The sequence below is a fragment of the Danio aesculapii genome, chromosome 10, assembly GCF_903798145.1.
Source record: "Danio aesculapii chromosome 10, fDanAes4.1, whole genome shotgun sequence".
In the NCBI taxonomy this organism is placed as follows: domain Eukaryota; kingdom Metazoa; phylum Chordata; class Actinopteri; order Cypriniformes; family Danionidae; genus Danio; species Danio aesculapii.
The window spans coordinates 26,502,552-26,522,687 of NC_079444.1; the positions used below are offsets into that span (position 1 = coordinate 26,502,552).

General features: G+C 34.1%; 1 protein-coding gene across 1 annotated transcript in view; it reads left to right on the forward strand.

Moving 5' to 3' along the window:
- Window positions 1–473: 473 nt before the first annotated feature.
- slc9a6b (solute carrier family 9 member 6b) overlaps window positions 474–20,136 on the forward strand; it is a 21,690-nt gene continuing 2,027 nt past the window's right edge. The window contains exons 1-15 of the mRNA XM_056466687.1: window positions 474–846; window positions 1,975–2,174; window positions 2,939–3,016; window positions 4,731–4,807; window positions 4,879–4,991; window positions 5,101–5,206; window positions 7,140–7,281; window positions 7,372–7,477; window positions 9,744–9,832; window positions 9,950–10,063; window positions 10,157–10,268; window positions 11,019–11,172; window positions 15,728–15,758; window positions 15,892–15,977; window positions 17,682–17,787. Of these exons, the coding sequence (XP_056322662.1) occupies window positions 576–846; window positions 1,975–2,174; window positions 2,939–3,016; window positions 4,731–4,807; window positions 4,879–4,991; window positions 5,101–5,206; window positions 7,140–7,281; window positions 7,372–7,477; window positions 9,744–9,832; window positions 9,950–10,063; window positions 10,157–10,268; window positions 11,019–11,172; window positions 15,728–15,758; window positions 15,892–15,977; window positions 17,682–17,787 (1,785 nt within the window). The 5' untranslated portion in view covers window positions 474–575. The remainder of the gene's footprint in view (window positions 847–1,974; window positions 2,175–2,938; window positions 3,017–4,730; window positions 4,808–4,878; window positions 4,992–5,100; window positions 5,207–7,139; window positions 7,282–7,371; window positions 7,478–9,743; window positions 9,833–9,949; window positions 10,064–10,156; window positions 10,269–11,018; window positions 11,173–15,727; window positions 15,759–15,891; window positions 15,978–17,681; window positions 17,788–20,136) is intronic.

Below are 20,136 nucleotides of genomic sequence, written 5' to 3' on the forward strand. Positions count from 1 at the left end.
TTAGTCCCTTTATTTATCAGGGGTCACCACGGCGGAATGAACCGCCAACTTTTCCAGCATATGTTTTACACAGCGGAACAGTACTGTGAAACATCCAAACTAAAACTACAATTTTAGTAAATTATGTAAGGTAATTTCTCGTGTTTTTGCCTTAATTATTATGACCTGATGATGGTCATTATTATAGCAAACGATTTGTGGTTACCTGTTGTTTTTCTTTTATATGTTTTCTTTTGTGTGTTGTAAAACATTTTATTCTCCTAACGGTTTGTTGCCAACTTAACCTTAGCAGTTTTTCTCATAATTTCAACAGTTTTCTATTTTTGTAATAAGTTTATTTCCCATCTTTCGTTATATTAAACGAATTTTTTATTGTATTTACCTCAGTCTGCAGGCCCACCCGTTCACCAGTACACACGCTAGTCGTTTTAACGGGCATTTATTCTGTAATATCCCACTTCCGGTCAGACGCTGACACATTCGTCAAGGTTGTTGCTGCCTCCTTCACGCCGTGATGTTGATGTAAATAAATCTGAACCGAACGACAGCTTCAGTCCCGCACACACGGAGCCGTGATGGGGTGTCAGCGGCGCCGCTCCCCGGCCTCTGGAGCCCGTCTGCTGCCGCGTCTGCTCTGCCTGATGTGCTTCTCGGTGGTTATTCTGGCAGAGAACACTGAGATGGTGAATGTGGTGACGGAGAGGAAGGCGGAGGAGAGTCACCGGCAGGACAGCGCCAATCTGCTCATCTTCATCACGCTGCTCACCATCACCATCCTTACCATCTGGCTCTTCAAACACCGCCGCTTCAGGTTCCTGCACGAGACCGGCTTGGCCATGATTTACGGTGAGGAGGTTCGGTTCATCGGTGTTCGTGCTCAAGTTCACATGCAGGAGGATTGTGTGTAGGAGCTCGTCAGGAATTTTGTGCACGAGCTCATTTGTGATCTGTAAATGCGTTATTATCTGTTCATTAATATCAGAGCAGTAGTGTATAACGTTATAGCATATTATTATGCATACTAATATTTGTAATTGGGACATAAATACTTTTGAATGTAAAATGTAATGTAAGTTTTAATGTAAAATATAAGTATTTACTGATATTTACAAATGTAATACTTTAATTTTCTTTAAATCTTAAACGAATCTGTTTTAATCTAAAACAATAAATTTAAATAGGTCTTATTTTATAAATATTTTAATTATTGTAATACATGTAAGTGTATTTTATTAAGTTGTGTAATAAATGCTTTACATACTTTTTTTACATAAGTCAGTTTTAAAGCAAATTTGTGTAATAAACATTTAAATATACAGTATGTCTTAATTTATATGTTACAGTTTAAGCATTAAAGTACACATAAAATCAAAACTAACCATATTGATTTCATTAGCTCGCATTGCTAGTTTTGTGGTGAGAAATACTTCTATGCATGTCATTAAGAAAAAAAGTTGTTTGCCTTTTCTCAGATTATGTCTGCCTGAGGTATTGTGCGTGGTTAACATATTTTACCACACTGCTCCAACTGTCAGTTTTGACAGCACTATGACAAACAGAAATGGTAAGGAGGAGGTTTCTGTTAGGATGTAAAGCTCTCCTGAAACCCATATCTTTCTGAATGAAATGCCTACTTTACTACATCCAATCAGCTCGCAGTAGAAAAAACAAACCACGCCCACTTTTCCTAATTTCTCAAGATACTGCGTCACGATAAGAAAAAAAAATGGTCGCAGCTTCCAGTTCATGTGGACTTTAAAAATTTTCCAGATTAAAAAGAATTAAGTATTTAAGTTTCATTAAATATTTTTTTTATTGCCACTGTTTTACTGTACTTACAATAAATTTATTTTTTAGAAACTATGGTTACCAAGATAAATAGCTTGACAATTGCTTTTGGGAATTCTGTGATTGTGTGCTTTATTTAACATTGTGTATTGAAATGTTTTTACTCCATATGTTTTCCTTCTCCAGGCTTGTTTGTGGGCGTGATTCTGCGATTTGGTGTCCATTCACCACAGGACGCGAGTGAGGTCACCTTGAGTTGTGCAGTGAACAGCAGTCCCACCACCATCCTGGTAAATGTGAGCGGCCGATTCTACGAGTACAGCCTGAAAGGAGAGGTGCAGGACAGCAAGGGCCATGACGTACCCAATGCAGAGATGCTCAGAAAGGTACTGCTGTTAATGGGGCCCTGATGCTTTTTACACTACTTTTACTCTTTAGTGTCTGTAATGTTACTTTTACTTTCTGTCTTTACTTTGTGTCTTTGAACTCAGAAAACTGTATGTGCAGGTGTTTAAACTGTTGTTGCTGGACTGTTGTTACTGGCTGTAAAGGCACCTTCCTCTTCTGGAAAGAGGGTGGGGTCAATTGCTCATTTGCATTTAACAAGAGACACACAAACGTAATTTTTTTGTAGCTTGGTATAAATCAAAATTTACAACGTTTACTTTGTTAGCGCACATTGTTATTGTTTAGATGAACAAGTTAATCCACCGGAAAAAAGTTTGTTTTGGTAATCTTCGATCAAAGTCTTGCAATTTGCTTCTGTGTTTGCTGTGGCTGTCCTTTTCTGTTGACATCAGTTTGACAGCTTCAGCCACAATATTTTTTAACCACACCCCCCTTATCGTTAATTTGCTATATGGGAATGATGCGCAAAAACAAAGCCTCGCCCCTTCTCAATATTCCATTTCAATTAGAAGGATATCAACATACTGAAATAAAAGTGTCAGCAACTTCCGGTTCGTGGGCACTTTAATGATAAGTGAGGTATTTTGAGCTGAAACCGAATGTGGGGACACCTAAAATGTCTTTATTTCTGGTATTTAAAAATATCTGGGATCATTTCGTTTGGATCTTTCCTTATACTGAGTGCAGATGTGAATGTTTTGTGTGCAGGATTTTGTTCTCACTCTTGTAAATCTGCTTCTAGGTTACTTTTGATCCTGAGGTTTTCTTCAACATTTTGCTTCCACCCATCATCTTTCATGCCGGATACAGTCTAAAACGAGTAAGAATATGTCAATATTACATACTTCTCTAAATATACATTTTTAAAAAAGTTTTAAATGATTGAATTGAAATAGCGTCACGGTGGCACAGTGGGTAGCACGATGCCAGTTGGCATTTCTGTGTGGAGTTTGCATGTTCTCCCTGTGTTGGCATGGGTTTCCTCTGGATGCTCCGTTTTCCCCCACAGTTCAAAGACATGTGGTACAGGTTAATTGAATAAGCTAAATTGGCCGTAGTGTGTGAATGCAAGAATGCATTGGTGTTTCCCAGTCTTGTATTGTGGCTGAAAGGGCATCCGCTGCATAAAACATAGGCTGGATAAGTTGCTGGTTCATTCTGCTGTGGCGACCCCTAATAAATAAAGGGTCTAAACCGAAAAGAAATGAATTGAAATAAATGTAATACAGTTAAGTCCATTATAATTGTGTAATAAATGCTTGAGTCTAAAGTTAAATCTTACTTTATTCTATTGCTTAAATGTAAATTTAGGTCTTAAAGAATTAATATATATTTATATTTATATTTTTTTAAACATTCAAGTCACTTTGTAAAGTTTAAACTTTAAATCTGACTCTTAATTGATTATTAGTAACAATAAATGTTATTATGGCCGAAACCAATATAAATGTCTAAATATAATTATTTATTTTAACAAAAATTTGACAACTGGCAGATGAGGCAGCAGTACAAGCAATTTCCCAGAGAGTGACATAATGTTTAATTCCTCCTGACGATCTGAAACCTACAATTGATTTGTAATGGAATGGGACAGCTGCATAATTAATAACTACAGGAAATCAACCTGAAAACTCATGAAAGACACTTTTCAAATTTTATTTTTGAGACCAGGCTTGAACAGGCCGTTTATACTAGATGCCGATTTGGTCACTCTAGGTTGACTCATTTGTTTTTATTAAATAATGATGCATCACCAACATGTAATTACTGTCAAGCTGCTCTCACCATAAAACATATTTTATTAGAATTTGAAAGTTTAAATACTGTTAGACAAAATTTTTATACTGAAAACAATTTGATGGATGTTTTTAATAATTTAATGAATGTTTTTAACAATTTGATGAATGTTTTTAACAATTTGATGAATGTTTTTAACAATTTGATGAATGTTTTTAACAATTTGATGGATGTTTTTAACAATTTGATGGATGTTTTTAACAATTTGATGGATGTTTTTAACAATTTGATGGATGTTTTTAACAATTTGATGGATGTTTTTAACAATTTGATGAATGTTTTTAACAATTTGATGGATGTTTTTAACAATTTGATGGATGTTTTTAACAATTTAATGGATGTTTTTAACAATTTGATAGATGTTTTTAACAATTTAATGGATGTTTTTAAAAAGGTTTTAATTTTAAGTTATTTATCAAATATTGATTTAAAAAATAATATTTAACTTTTTATATAGTTTTTGTCAATTTATTTATTTATTTATTTATATTTGTTTGTGTATCATTTCTTATTGAAATATGAAGTTGTTCTTATCATGTAATGTTATTACAGTATGTATATTTATCTTGCCATGAAATAGCATTAAGTTGCTGATGTGACAATAAATAAATAACAAAAAATTGACCAAATATTTAATGAATAAGAAACTGTCTTTTTTGTCAGTGACTGATGTAACTGCTTTGTTTGTTTGTTTTTTTCCTTCTTTTTTTAATGAATAATTTTTTGTTTATTATCAGAGACATTTTTTCAGAAATCTGGGCTCCATCCTCTCTTACGCCTTTGTGGGCACAATGACATCATGCTTTGTTACTGGGTGAGTGATGAGTCATTGTTATTAAAAAAATGTATATCATATAATAGATAATGATGTTGTGAAATGTGCAGGTTGGCGATGTACGGCTGTGTGGTGTTCATGAAAATCATCGGTCAGCTTGGAGGAGATTTCTTTTTCACCGACTGCCTTTTTTTTGGTGCTATTGTATCTGCTACAGATCCAGGTATTGTTTCAGCTTTGGTATTATTAGTGCCTCGAGCTCTTGTTAGTGATGTATTTATTCGACTGCATTGATATGGGACTAATATTTACAAGGTTTGAATTGCTTATAGTGACTGTCCTGGCCATTTTCAATGAGCTGAAAGTTGATGTGGATCTCTATGCACTCATGTTCGGTGAAAGCGTCCTGAATGATGCTGTGGCCATCGTCCTGTCATCGTGAGTGAATTTCCTTATGTGCAAAAATATATACACGCATACAGGACTGGGTGATAAATTATGTCATATTGAGGGTATAAGCTCCAGACTTTTATTTTAATATTTTTATTTGAATCAATTACACACATACATACAGCTAAAGTCAGAATTATTAGCCCTATTAGATGAGTTTAATAACTCATCTCTAATAACTGATTTCTTTTATTTTTGCCATGATGACAGTAAATAATATTTTATTAGAGGACACTAGTGTTCAGCTTAAAGTGCAACTTAATGGCTTTACTAGGTTAAGTAGGCAGGTTAGGGTAATTAGGCAAGTCATTGTATAACGATGTTCTGTAGACAAAGGAGGCTAATAACATTGACCTAATGTTTTTTTTTTTTAATTAAAACTGCTTTTATTCTGGCTGAAATAAAACAAATAAAACTTTCCCCAGAAGAAAAAAATATTATAGGAAATACTGTGAAAATTTTCTTGCTCTGTTATAGATCATTTGGGGAATATTTAAAAAAAAATGTAAAAAAAATCACAGAAGGGTCATTTGGACTTTAACTATATAGATTCAAGCATGTCTCGATATGGAATTATATAAAGCAGTTGTATGGGACACTTAGGTATGTTCAGCGATAACATTAGTAACTTAAATGATAAGATTAAGCACTTAAAACAAATGGGTTCTCATACAATTGTCAAAGTAAATGTCCTTTATTAAACTTTACAATTACACAATACAATTTTCAACAAGCTCCAGACATTTTTACTTTATATAAATTAATCTAATATTTTTGTACTGTATCTAATTCATGTAATATATTTCAGTGTGTAGCATTTTTGATTAAAATAAAAAATTCAGTGTCGTTTCATTAGGCATTTTGCTAATAAATCTAGAAAAAAGCTATTGCTTCTGTTTATTTACTTCTGAAAATTGCTCATTTTTCGAATTTAAGAATAAGCATAGTGGTGACCGTTCAAATGTTTTATGATGGAAAGATGTTTTAATATTTTTGATAGAATCAAAATATTTATATTTTTTAATTTCTGCATCTTGAATGTTACATCATTCTTTAGAAATCATTCTAATACATTAGTTTGCTGCTCAAGAAATCAATATGATTAATTTTGAGGGCGGCACAGTGGGTATCGATTTTGCCTCACAGCAAGAAGGTCGCTAGTTCGAGCCTCGGCTGGGTCAGTTGGCATTTCTGTGTGGAGTTTGCATGTTCTCCCTGTGTTCGCGTGGTGGTTCATTCCGCTGTGGCAACCCCTGATTAATAAAGGGACTAAGCCGAAAAGAATATGAGTAAATATTAATGTTGAAAAAAATTGATTAATAATTTAAGCCACAATAATTTTTTTTAAAGATTTTTTGATGAATAGAAATTTCAAAGGAGCAACATTTATTTATTTATTTATTTATTAAATAATACTTTTGAGGGTGTCACGGTGTCAGTGGTTAGCACTGTCGTCTCACAGCAAGAAGGTTGCTGGTTCGAGTCCGGGCTGGGTCAGTTGGCATTTCTGTGTGGAGTTTGAATGTTTTCTCCATGTTCGTGTGAGTTTCCTTCCGGGTATCCAAAGACATGCGCTATAGGTAAATTGAAAAAACTAAATTGACCTTAGTGTATGTGTGTGAATGAGTGTGTATGGGTATTTTCCATTACTGCGTTGCAGCTGGAAGGGCATCAGCAGTGTAAAACATATGCTGGATAAGTTGGCGGTTCATTATGCTGTGGCGACCCCTGATGAATAAAGGGTTTAAGCCGAAGGAAAATGAATGAATGAATAATACTTTTGTCCTATATATGGCGCAATTACAGGTTATGTTGCATGTATTTAAATATAATTAATTGTAAGTGTATTATAAGCATGATCAGTCAATCATCGATTGTTTTATTTGAATATAAAAAAAGTCTCTTATACCCCTGCTGACAGGTCAATAGTGGCATACCAGCCTGAAGGAGACAACAGACACACATTTGATGCCAGCGCCCTGCTCAAGTGTCTGGGTGTTTTTCTGGGAGTTTTCAGTGGCTCTTTTGCAATGGGGGCTGCAACTGGAGTCATGACAGCTCTGGTACTTTTATTCTTTTCTTATGTACATAACCTAGCCAGAAGAATCATTCTAAACTTAGGTCATTGATCTTTTAATATCTGCATTATTTAGGTCACAAAGTTCACCAAGCTGAGAGATTTCCCTTTGCTGGAAACGGCCCTGTTCTTCCTAATGTCCTGGAGTACCTTCCTATTAGCCGAGGCCTGCGGCTTCACAGGTACAAACACTGTGATAGAAATCTCTGTTTAACCACATGCTACATATGACCTAATGAAAAACATTACACTGTTTGTTTATGCAGATGTGAGACTTCTCTGAAAAGGTTTATTGCAGGTTTATTTACACTTCTGTATAGAAGTGTCTTGAAAAATATCTAGTAAAATATTATTTACTGTCATCATGACAAAGATAAAAATAAATCAGTTATTAGAAATTAGTTATTAAAACTATTATGTTTAGAAATGTGTTGAGAAAATCTTCTCTCCGTTAAACATAAATTGGGGGAAATAAACAGGGGGGGGGCGAATAATTCTGACTTCAACTGTATATATATTTATTGAGATGATATTATGACAGTAAAACATATAGTAAAACTTTCAAAATAAAAAAGCATTAAAAAACAAGTATGTTTTTATTGCCATTTATTGGTAAATAATGCTGTTAATAATTGTTATAAAATGAAATTTAAATACTTTATAATACTAAAACATGTTAATTTCAGGTTCTTTCAGGATCATTTGAACAGCATGAATTTATTGAAAAGTACAGAATTTATTTAAATTAATACTATTTTGTAAAATATAACTTAAAACTGTTAAGATATATACTAAAATATAATTTTACTTATTAGTAAAAGTACTAAAACAAACTAAAAAGAATAATATACATTTTAGATTTAAACATTAAAACTACAGCTTTAAAAAATTATTTGAAGTCCTTTCAATATTCCTTATAGAATGTTTAAAATGTATATATGTTATTGAAATATATTATATTATAATATATTATAATATATTAGTAAAATTACTAAAACAAACAAAAAGGAAAATTTTAGATTTAAACATTAAAACTAAAACACGTTTAAATAATATGTATATATGTATATATATGTATATATACATACACAGTTAAAGTCAGAATTATTAGCCCCTTGAAATATTAACCCTCCGTTTATTTTTTCCCCAATTTCTGTTTAACGGAGAGAAGATTTTTTTCAACACATTTCTAAACATAATAATTTTAATAACTCATCTTTAACTGATTTATTTTATCTTTGCCATTGTGACAGTAAATAATATTTTATTATATATTTTTCAAGACACTTCTATACAGCTTAAAGTGACATTTAAAGGTTTAACTAGGTTAATTAGGTTAACTAGGCAGGTTAGGGTAATTAGGCAAGTTATTGTATAACAATGCTTTGTTCTGTAGATTATCGAAAAATATAGAGCTTAAAGGGGCTAATAATTTTGACCCTCAAATGGTGTTTAAAAAATTAAAATATTATTTTATTCTAGCCGGAATAAAACAAATAAGACTTTCTCCAGAAGACAAAAAATATTATCAGACATACTGTGAAAATTTCCTTGCTCTGTTAAACATAATTTGGGGAATTTAAAAAAGAAAAAAAAATTTAAAGGGGGACTAATAATTCTGACTTCAACTGTTTTTATATATATATATATATATATATATATATATATATATATATATATATATATATATATATATATATATGTATATATATATATGTATGTATATATATATATATATATATATATATATATATATATATATATATATATATATATATATATATATATATATATATATATATATATATATATATAAATATATATATAAATATATATATATATATATATGCGAAATTCTGTCGGATGGCGCTACAAAGAGGGGCGGGATTAAACAAGATGATTAGACATTAAAAAAAGTGAGCGATTGGCAGTCACGTGGGATTTCAAAGGTCAGACTTCGAAGTGAATGGAAGTCTATGGGGCAAAAAGTCCAGCGTGACCGCGGCTTTACCTGTAGGTTTCCAACAAGCCTGAAGGGCTTAATTAGTTTGATCAGGTGTGTTTAATTAGGTTTGGAACTAAACTGTGCAGAGCTGTGGCCCTCCAGGAACAGAGTTTGACACCTGTGCTGTAGTACAAAAATGAATACAAATGAACTAAAAATAAAGCAGTAGAAAAAATATTGAAACAAAACTGTTAAAAGCACATGAAATTTCCAAAAAAAAACTGAACATAAAACCCCCAGCTAATTCAAATAGTTAATAATAACGTGGTATAAAGCAGGTCTCTAGATTGGCAAGCAGACACAGCTGTGAATGATTTTCAGCTGCCTGTCAGATAAACAGGTAGCCAAAGAGAACAAGAAAAAGACAGGAAAACAAAACCAAATCAACACATCTCTGGATGTGACACCAGTATATGAATAAAATAATGTGTGTCTGTGTTCAGGTGTCGTGGCAGTGCTCTTCTGCGGCATTACTCAGGCTCATTATACATACAATAACCTTTCAGTCGAATCAAAGAGCAGAACCAAACAGGTAACACGCATTCTCAAGACTACAAACAACTGTCCAAACTGTTTACGTCTCAAAGTCAGTGAATTCTCTGCTGAAGGTTTGTATGCTGATCCTATTGTCCTCCATTTCCTCTCACAGTTGTTTGAGCTGCTGAATTTCCTTGCTGAGAACTTCATCTTCTCCTACATGGGCTTAACGCTCTTTTCCTTCCAGCACCACGTCTTCAATCCCTTCTTCATCATAGGCGCTTTTGTATCCTTTTCAAGCCGTGTGTTTGTGCTGTACTCATGAACTGTGTACAGATAAACATTCACATTTCTCCTTGACTGTGGCTTTTGTTTCCAGGTGGCCATATTTCTTGGTAGGGTGGCTAATATTTACCCCTTGTCTTTCCTGTTAAACCTGGGCCGCAAGAACAAAATCCCATCCAACTTCCAGCATGTTATGATGTTTTCAGGTAAAAAAAAAATGTAATTTGAGATGCACAATATTGGATTTTTGACAATATCTCATAAGTAGGCCTACACAGAATCTGCGCGCACAGAATTCTGCAGAGTTTCCGCAGATTTCCACAGATTTTTAGCACATCATTAATTCTGTTTATTTACTTGAGTAAATGTGTGTAAATCTATATTTATTCAGTTTTTTAATTAATTACATTAATAATATTGACTAATATGAATATGTTCATCTGATTTATGTACAATGCAGTTTGTACAGTAATATTTTCTGTCTTTCAGTAAATATATGAGAGACTTGCTTTGTTTACCAAATAAAGTAAATCTAATTGGATTTGCATTTTAAACATTAAATAAAAGTTAAAAAGATATTATTTTTATATTTCACATATTAAGGTTTTAGTTATGATTCTCCCATAATAATTCCGCAGAAATCCGCTGATTTTTACCAAAATTCTCAGCAGAAATAGCAAAAAAACTCCGTCTGGCCCTACCCATAAGCCCCATTATTATTTTTTTTTTCTTAATAGCTAACTCTCATACCAATGTTTCTTTGTGTGCGTGTGTTTTGGGAAAACTTCATTTACAGTAAAAAAAAATGTAATTACTTGTACAAAAATGATTAAAACTGAACTAAATGAACTGCAGTTTTCAGGTTATTATCTGATAAGATGAATATATATTTTTAAAAACTATTTTTAACCACTTTTGTTCAGGCTTTCTTGTTTTCTGTTATTTCTGATGTGCAGGACTCCGAGGTGCCATGACATTTGCGCTCTCGATAAGGGACACTGCGACGTACGCCAGACAGATGATGTTTTCCACCACACTTCTGATCGTGTTCTTCACTGTGTGGGTCTGCGGTGGTGGAACGACCCCCGTGCTGTCGCTCATGCAGATTCGGTGAGGCTCACTGGACAAAAATACCTGCTGGAAACTATTTAGATTTTTTTTCAGTGTTATTTTTTTTTATGTTCAGGTAAAAAAATATATAAATTTAAATAACAATATTTGGCAAATGCTTGACAGTATGCCAATAGTGCTCAGAGTACACCCTCCACAAATCTTTTATTTAAATTAATATTTTCTATAGGATGCTTTACAATATTATATTTGTGCATATACAATAGTTTAATCAGTACTGAAGCCAAATCTGGAGCTTATCTAAGAAAATAACTTACGATAACAGTCCAAAAATTAGTAGCCCAAATCTTTATGTCAGGGAAAAATATTAAATCAAATGTTCAAAAATAGCAAAGGTCAAGAGAAACAAAAAATATATACAATTTTGTTGAAATGTTATAGTTTTGAATTCAAATTTAATTGTTTTATCTTTCCATTTCTAAAGATGTTCTTTGACTAAAATGTTATTTTAATAAATATATCTTTTTAATAAATCTGTTTTGTTTAAATGCACCAATATAGATTACCCAAATTCACTGAGAAATGGATAAAAGTATTTATTTACAAAATGGGGTGGACTCAATTATGCTGAGCACTGTATGTTTCCGTCAACTTATTTTAATGCACACTTTAGAATATTGCATGAGAAAAGATAGAAAATAGACACTTTGTGCTGAATTGAGGCAAAAAAGTTTATTTTCTACAGTAATAAAATATTCAACTTATTCATTATTCAACAAGAAAGCATTGTTTTTTTTTTAATAATTATATTTTATTGGATTTTTCAAGAACAACCACAAAGACAAACACACACACACATACAAGCACACACAACACTTGGCACTGTCTCGGACAAATCCCATACAATGTGTCGATGAACAAATAACAATGACAACATAGTTTAGCAAGTGACAACAGAAAATAGAATAAAGTAAAATAAATACCTAAATATGTAATATATGTAAATTACGTCTCTGAAGAATCCTCAGTGGTCGAGTCATTCAGATAGTTAAGAAAGAAACCCCAAACACTGAAAAATTTTTCAATACAATGAGTCCTCAGAAATCTCAGTCTTTCAATCTGTATTACCGAAGTCATGTCTGCAATCCACGTTTGAAATGTAGGAGGTGAAGATGACTTTAAATGCCAAAGCAAAAGCCTTTTAGCCACAATCAAACCTAAAGACAAAGACTGCTGGAGTTCATCTAGGAGATGAGAAATGTGTTATGAATATCCGAAAATAGTTTTGCGTCAGGTGGTAAAGATTTAATATAAGCTTTAGAATACCAGTCAAATATGCTAGACCAAAATGTATATAACAAAGGAAAAAACCAGAAAGCATGGCAAGTCGTGTCTTCTGTCACTTTGCACCTGTCACATAATGGTGATATGGAGGGAAAAATCTTATGCAACTTGGCTTTAGTATGATGTAGCCGATGGATAACCTTAAATTGGACCAACTGAAGTCTACTGTTCACTGAACAGGACCGTATCATCTCCAGGCATTTATCCCATGTGTCTACAGAAAGCTCAGCCCCTAAGTCTTTCTCCCAGGCAGCTTTGAACCTTTCAGTGGCAGCTGCACTATAGCTATTGAATAAACCGACAAATTTAGAGATAAGATGTCTGGAATTTGGAGAGTCTAAAAAAAAACATTTAAAAAAACATGCTTCTCAAGAGGTTGTTCCAAACTACCAAATTTAGACTGAACATAATGTCTGATTTGTAAGTAACGGAAAAAATGTGTGTGGGGTAAATTACATTTTTCTTATAATTGATCAAAGGATGCCAATCTTCCATCAACATACAGGCCTATAATAGAAACTAAACCTTTTTCTCTCCAATCGGAGTAAATTTTGTCTGTCCAAGGGGGCAAAAAAGAATGGTTGTGACAGATTGGCTTGTAAACGGAGGTCTCCGGGAGAGACAAGACTTTCCTCACCTGATTTAAAATTTTGACTGAGTTTTTAAACACAAAGTTAAATTTCTTCAACAGTGTGGGCTTATCTAATTTAGAGAATACCATGGCTACTAGAGAGGTGCCAACAGCTTGATCAGTCTCCATTTGTACCCAGAGGGGGGTCTTAGGGGTTAGTTTAGCAGGGGTCCCTTCTATCCAATACATTAGAGCCCACATATTTGCAGCCCAGAAGTAATACTTAAAAACTGGCGTGCCCAATCCTCCTACTGACTTATGCTTTTGCAAATGAATTTTGGAGATTCTAGGTGTCTTAAAATTCCAAATGTAAGAAAAAATTACCGAATCTAATTCCTTGATAAAAGCAGAGGTTAGAAAAACTGGGAGGTTTTGGCAGAGGTAAAGAAATCTAGGGAGGGAAACCATTTTGATTGAGTTTATACGCCCAATCATAGACAAAGGCAGAACTTTCCAAGTCTCTATGTTGCTTTTAAGTTTAGTAAGAAATTTTTTTAAAATTCAATTTATAAAGTAATTTTAGATCTTTGTGAATGGTTAAGCCAAGATAAACAATGTGGTCCCTAACTATATTGAATGGTAGATTCTCCAGAAAACTGAATTTATACGTGTCGGAAAGGGGCATAAAATTACTCTTTGACCAACTGATGGTGTACCCTGATAACTTCCTGAATGACGTAATTAGATCCAGAAAAGTGGGGACTGCCTTTCAGAATTCTGCAAGTATAATATGATGTCGTCAGCTTAAAGGCTAATGCGAGCTTTGCTATCTCCCACTGTCAATCCTGTGATTTTATGTCCCCTTATCATTCAAGCATTGTTTTGACCAGAAATGACAAAGGCTTCTCCCAAAAGATAATAATGTGATGTACAAGAGGCATCATTGTGGAAAAAAAATCTTAGCTTTTATTTACATTTGAACAAAATCTTTGTCTGAATTTGCCAGGGGTAACTGTATGGTGACTGTATGTGATTTTGCAATAGCAGATGAAGTGATGGATGATTTTAATAACTAGTGGATCTATCTCATTTGTGTCTCAAATGTTGTTTTAATAATTCTGCAAACACCTGTACAGAAGTCCATCATCAGCATGTTTTGCGTAGTCACTTCCCAGAACTGCTTTACAAGATTGTTTTCCCAAACACCAGGCACTGCCTCCAAACACAAGATAATATGACAGACATGTTAATGCCTGTGGTGTTTCCTTGCTTACATAAACATTCATTTTTAAGAATAATATACAATGCTATTTTTGCAGGAAGTGATAATTGTATTTTCTCTATTTACTTCTTTATCTGTGCATGTTTTATTTGACCTTCTAATTTTGTGTGCAATTAAAATTCAAACTATAGATAGAAATATTGTGACACTCTCAGGAAGGATGAGGCAGTAAGGACTCAAATGCAGTAAATTATGGGTTTTTATTTATGATAAAATAAAAGGCAAAACAAACTACCCAAGGGGGAAAACATTAACAAAACAAAGAAACTTGACTGGGCAGGCTGGCAGGGATCAGGGCTTGAAGACACGACAGGACAAGGCAACATACGACAACGAACTGGCACAGGACAGCAGACATGAGGAGAATATAAGCAAAAATAATTGACAAATAAACAGGCGAACATAAATTAATAATGGGTTAACACGGAGAGTGGGACTAAACAATAGATGGGAGAGCACATGACACAAGAAACAACACAAGCCATGTGATCACATAAAACGGGACTCGAACTCGCAGCCAATGAGAGAACTCATTAACCGCGTGTTCACGTGAAACACTAAAGCATGCCGCGTATGTAAACATATCCCACGTGCTAAACACAACACCAACAGAAGACTGAACGCAAGACACGAGTACACAATAAATAAAAAACTCACCGTGCGCTCACACATGCAATGTACATGTTTTATCTCAGCGCTAACCGAAACCAACTAGACTGAGACTCTGAGCATGAAACAGCACGCTGCAGACAGAAAAAACACCAGGACGAGAGCACGCGTCGCAAACACGCCCAGACCTCCCGTGCCCGCATCAATCGGGAGCACGCGCGGCAGAGGCGGCGCTCATACAAAAGACACACAATGACAGAAAATGAGTGCTTAACCTGAGAAAAGTCGAGCCGAGCACAACATACAAGACATGACAGGACTATTGTCTGGACTCCAAAACAAGAATTAACAAGACTGGAGGGGCAGAATCCTGACACTTATAGCAAGTGATAAAACTAATTATCCAATTACATGATGAATGTAATGTAAATGCCCCTTAGTCCTTCTGAGTTGACTCCTAAAAACAAATGTGTATATTTTGGCTATGAAATGTTGTCAGTATGCAATTTTGGCATTTCATATAGCGGAAACGATGGCTCGAATATAAACAGAAATATTGTTGTTAATACAATTTTCTTCAATCAGATGGTTTTGCATGTTTTTAATTAAGAAATCTTGTTGTAGTTAGTTTTGAAGTTAAAAAATAAAGAAAACAAAGTTATCTTGAACTAGTTGGACATTCTGAGAAAAAGAAAAACTAAGAAAGAAAGAAAAAACGCCAAGCCCTAAAGTAGTTAAAGTCCATATTAGTTCTGTATTTTGGTCTAAATGGCATTATCTTTCCACAGAGTGGGAGTGGATGCAGAACAAGATAATTCGGTAAGTTTAATCATCATTAAAAAAACAGCAACTGTATTTAACGTTCAAATATTTACTGTATAAATCTGAAGCATAAGGGTGGCACAACACACTATAGTAACTGTCTTGTGTTTCCTCTCTGCTCATACTACAGGCTACAGCGGCGGACGGGATGACGCAGAGAAGTACCAAGCATGAGAGCGCCTGGCCTTTCAGACTGTGGTACACTTTTGACCACAAGTATCCTTTAGTTCAGCATTTAAATGAATGGTTTGTCCTGTATTGGTCTTCTGTTGAACTCTAAAGCTGTTACTTTGAAGAATGTTGTTAATCAGACAGTAGATAATACTTCCCATTGACTTCTATTGTATTTGTTTTCTGCTGTTGAAGCCAATGGAAACCGTTAACAGTCATTCTTCAAAATATCTTCTCTTATCTTCTTTGTATTCAACAGAAGATAGAGCCTCCCATGGGTTTGAAATAACTTAAGAGTGAGTAAATGATGACTGATTTTTTTCATCCCTTTAAGTTGTTTTTTGTCACGTAAACATGATTTATTTGCAGATGATACATTTTTAAGGGGGCGACGCAGTGGTGTAGTAGGTTAGTGCTGTCGCCTCACAGCAAGAAGGTCGCTAGTTCGAGCCTCGGCTGGGTCAGTTGGCATTTCTGTGTGGAGTTTGCATGTTCTGCCTGCATTCCTCTGGGTGCTCCGGTTTCCCCGACAGTCCAAAGACATGTGGTACAGGTGAATTGGGTTAGCTAAATTGTCCATAGTGTATGAGTGTGAATGAGTGTGTATGGATGTTTCCCAGAGATGAGTTGCGGCTGGAAGGGCATCCGCTGTGTAAAACAAATGCTGGATAAGTTGGCGGTTCATTCCGCTGGGGCGACCCCGGATTAATAAAGGGACTAAGCCAACAAGAAAATTAATGACTTAACTTTTTTAGTTTCCATTTATGTTATGTGTCCGATTAGGCAATAGTAGTTGGCAACCACATTACATTGTATGTGTATCCAGCAGTATGTCAACAGGACAGCATGGTAAACGCGCAACACTCTAAATCATAAATCAAGAGAAACTTAATATGTTCAAGAGGTCTCTTATTTTTTATAGCCGTGCGTGTGTGTCTGTGTATAATTCAAATATTTTGTGTGGCAAACAACCAAGCAAATTTATTTTAATGTGTTGATTAGCCTTCTTTTATATATATATATATATATATATATATATATATATATATATATATATATAGAGTGGAGAGTGCTAATGTTCAGCTGTAAGACTGACGTCAAGCTTCAATATACTGTATGAATATCTTTAATTTATGTCAGTTAAAAGAGTATCTGAGAACATTAAGTGACAATAAATGTATTAAAATGTACATATATGTAAAAAATATTAATAGTTTTAATGTTTCTGAAATTTAACAAAGCATCTTGTGTTTTATTTTGATGCTTTTAAATTTACATGAATAATTAGTAGCTCATGAACTTGTGGCTCCCCTGCAATTCCTACACAAACCTCCAGGGGGAAACCCTGCTTTAGGATTATCATTTTGATAACCTGACAGCATCAATAGTTATTCAAATTATATTGTTGTTCTAGTCAATGAAGTACAGAAGTATTAATAGACTTCCAAAAAAATTATAAACCATAAGGAAAAGTAAATCATAGAAACTATGCATGATGTATAAGATATGTCAAATTTACGAAAACAACAGTGTTATCATTTAGGTTAACATAAACTCAATTGTTATGATATGTGTATTCTAGAATTTAAGAAAGTATTATAAAGTCAGACTGATAAGTTATATTTAGACTTAGATTAGTAGATTAGCAGTATAGATTTCTTTGGATGTAATAAATAATTAATAACAGGAGTGGTATTTATTTATTCATGCCATTTTAGCTAATGTTTAATCCTTAACGAAGTGGTTCAGTTATTTAAAACCCTTCCTCACTCACAGCGGGCCTCCTCTCACAACCACTCTTCCAGCCTGCTGTGGACCAATCGCACGCTGTTTAACCAGCTCACAGGCCTATGAGGTAAATCATCAACATTCTTACAATGACAGTCAATGGCAAAATCTTTCCGCAAGAGGTTTTTCATACATTTTGGACACAGGAGAACTACGCCTCTTTGAGGAGCATTCAAGTAGGACTTAATGTTCTAATATTTAAAAATATATATTTGTATATATTGAACGATAATTTGGAGATCTGTGATGTAAGCAGGAGAAGCGCTGAATTTAATCCATGAATCAGGGTTCCCATGGTTCATTGATATCTGGAATATCATGAAATTTAAAAAGGCCTATTCCAGATATTGAAATCCAGGGAATTTTTTTGTCCATGTCACGCAATATCACGCAGAGTTTTTTTTTTTTTTTTTTTTTTTTTTTTTTTTTTTTTGGCGTTAAATCTAAGTTTCGCTTTTATCAAAATGTCATTTTTATGCTGTATTTTTTACGTGGGTTTTTTCAGCTCTATTTTATTACTTTTACTCTCATAAGCTGGAAATCACTTAAGTTAAATGCAGTTACAAGACTGAACCTTAGGTTGACTAGGCAAGCATGTCAGGATAATATAACTATTTAAGAGTTTTGGCTTTAAAATGACCACTTCAAAAACTCAGTGTTAAAAAGTAGATGGAAGAGCTAAGTGTAAATGTTAAGTTACTATTGAGCTATCAAATATAGGAGAGGGAGCTCTTCACAGCCACACAAAGTAGGTAGGTAAATTGTTCATTGTTGTTCTCATAGTGGCTATTAAATTCATACAACGTGATAGTCAAGTTAAAGCATTTTAATGTTACATAATATTTTTATATTATATTATTAATATATAAGCAAGCCTGGTTTTTCATTTATTACATGACATGGAAATTCAGCGTTTTAGTAAATGAAATTCAGACAATTTGATAATTGTCTCAAACTGGGAAACCTGATGAAATAAATTCAATTAAATTGCATTTAAACCAGAATAATTTGGAGAGGCACTGATAGGTGCGAGCTTGCTAATGTTAGTGCTACCTATTCAACTTACCAGAGTCAGAAATTATTGCGTTTCAATAACTTTAGGTGACATTAGCAGAGTTAAAAGCATTGTTTCTTTGGCTTACATAGAATAAATTGTGTATCTTATGATCTTTATGTTCTCTTGTGTGGGTTTAGGAAATGGAATTTAAAAAATTCATTCCATTCCATACTCTTTTAGGATACCTGGAAATTCAAATTAATGTTACAAGTTGCATCATTTTACCAATTTTTTGTAGCAAAAACACCATCAAATCTATGAGAGCTTTGGATCTTCCATGCTTTCTCTATGGCTGCATAATCTAAAGAATTAAGGCTGTGTCTACATTAATCTGGATAAATTTAAAGTTCCACTGACTGAAAACACTTTCTGCCATTAGACACTTTGAACTGCATCATTGCTGTCTGGCATTTTTTTTCTGTACAGTTCTTCAAAACATCACGCCAGTGTGTCTAGGAAAAGCAGTTTTTTTATGGAATTAAATTTGTTGCTGTGAGTAACAAATGCGAGCAAGAATATAGACTGGAAGATGTAACAAAACAACATGTAAAAGTAAAAATTCCATGTCCTTAGAAGAAACGGAATCTGGCGCATACACAAACTGACATTAATCTTTAGCAATGCTGTCTAAACAGATAACATCCAAAACAAATGCTGTACATTGTCGTCAACCATTTCAGTTGAATTGGTCACAACAAAAATTGTGCAATCCTTTCTGAAAGTTTTCACACTCCACACTGCAACTTGAAAACGGCATAAAAGCAGTCTTAGTGTTGACGGGAGGACAAAACAGAGAGAGAAAGGCTAAATTCCAGTCCCAGCTCCCATTGGCTCATATGTGTTTGACGGGGAAGCGGCTTATCAATAGTTTAAGGTTGCGTTCCACTCCACTTATAGACACACAATCGCAAACTTCCCTTCCCTTGTTCTCTCTGGGGAATCCCTGCCACCATTTTAAAGTGGGTTACACTTCAAGTGAATGAGGGAATCTTATACGGACATACCATCGATGCCTCAATTTTGACAGAGGGAGTGAATAGGCTTCATATGTCCACTCCAGCCCCTATATATCCCAGAATGCAGCGCAATAGTGACACCACAACAGTGTAGTTCCCAAGTGCTCAAGGGTTTTTAGGGCATTCAATTTTAACCCATTCAGATGTTCCACCAGTAGTGGACACTTGTTTAATGTAATCAATGACGTACATCCAAGTGAACAAGATGGAGGGACGTTAGGGAGTGAAGGGCATAAAATATTGGATTGGAATGCATCCTAAAGCCTTAATCACACCGAATGAGCTTTTTGCGTTGAGAGGCGAATTTTTTTAATGGTTTACTAATGGCTGTAAGTGTTTTGGA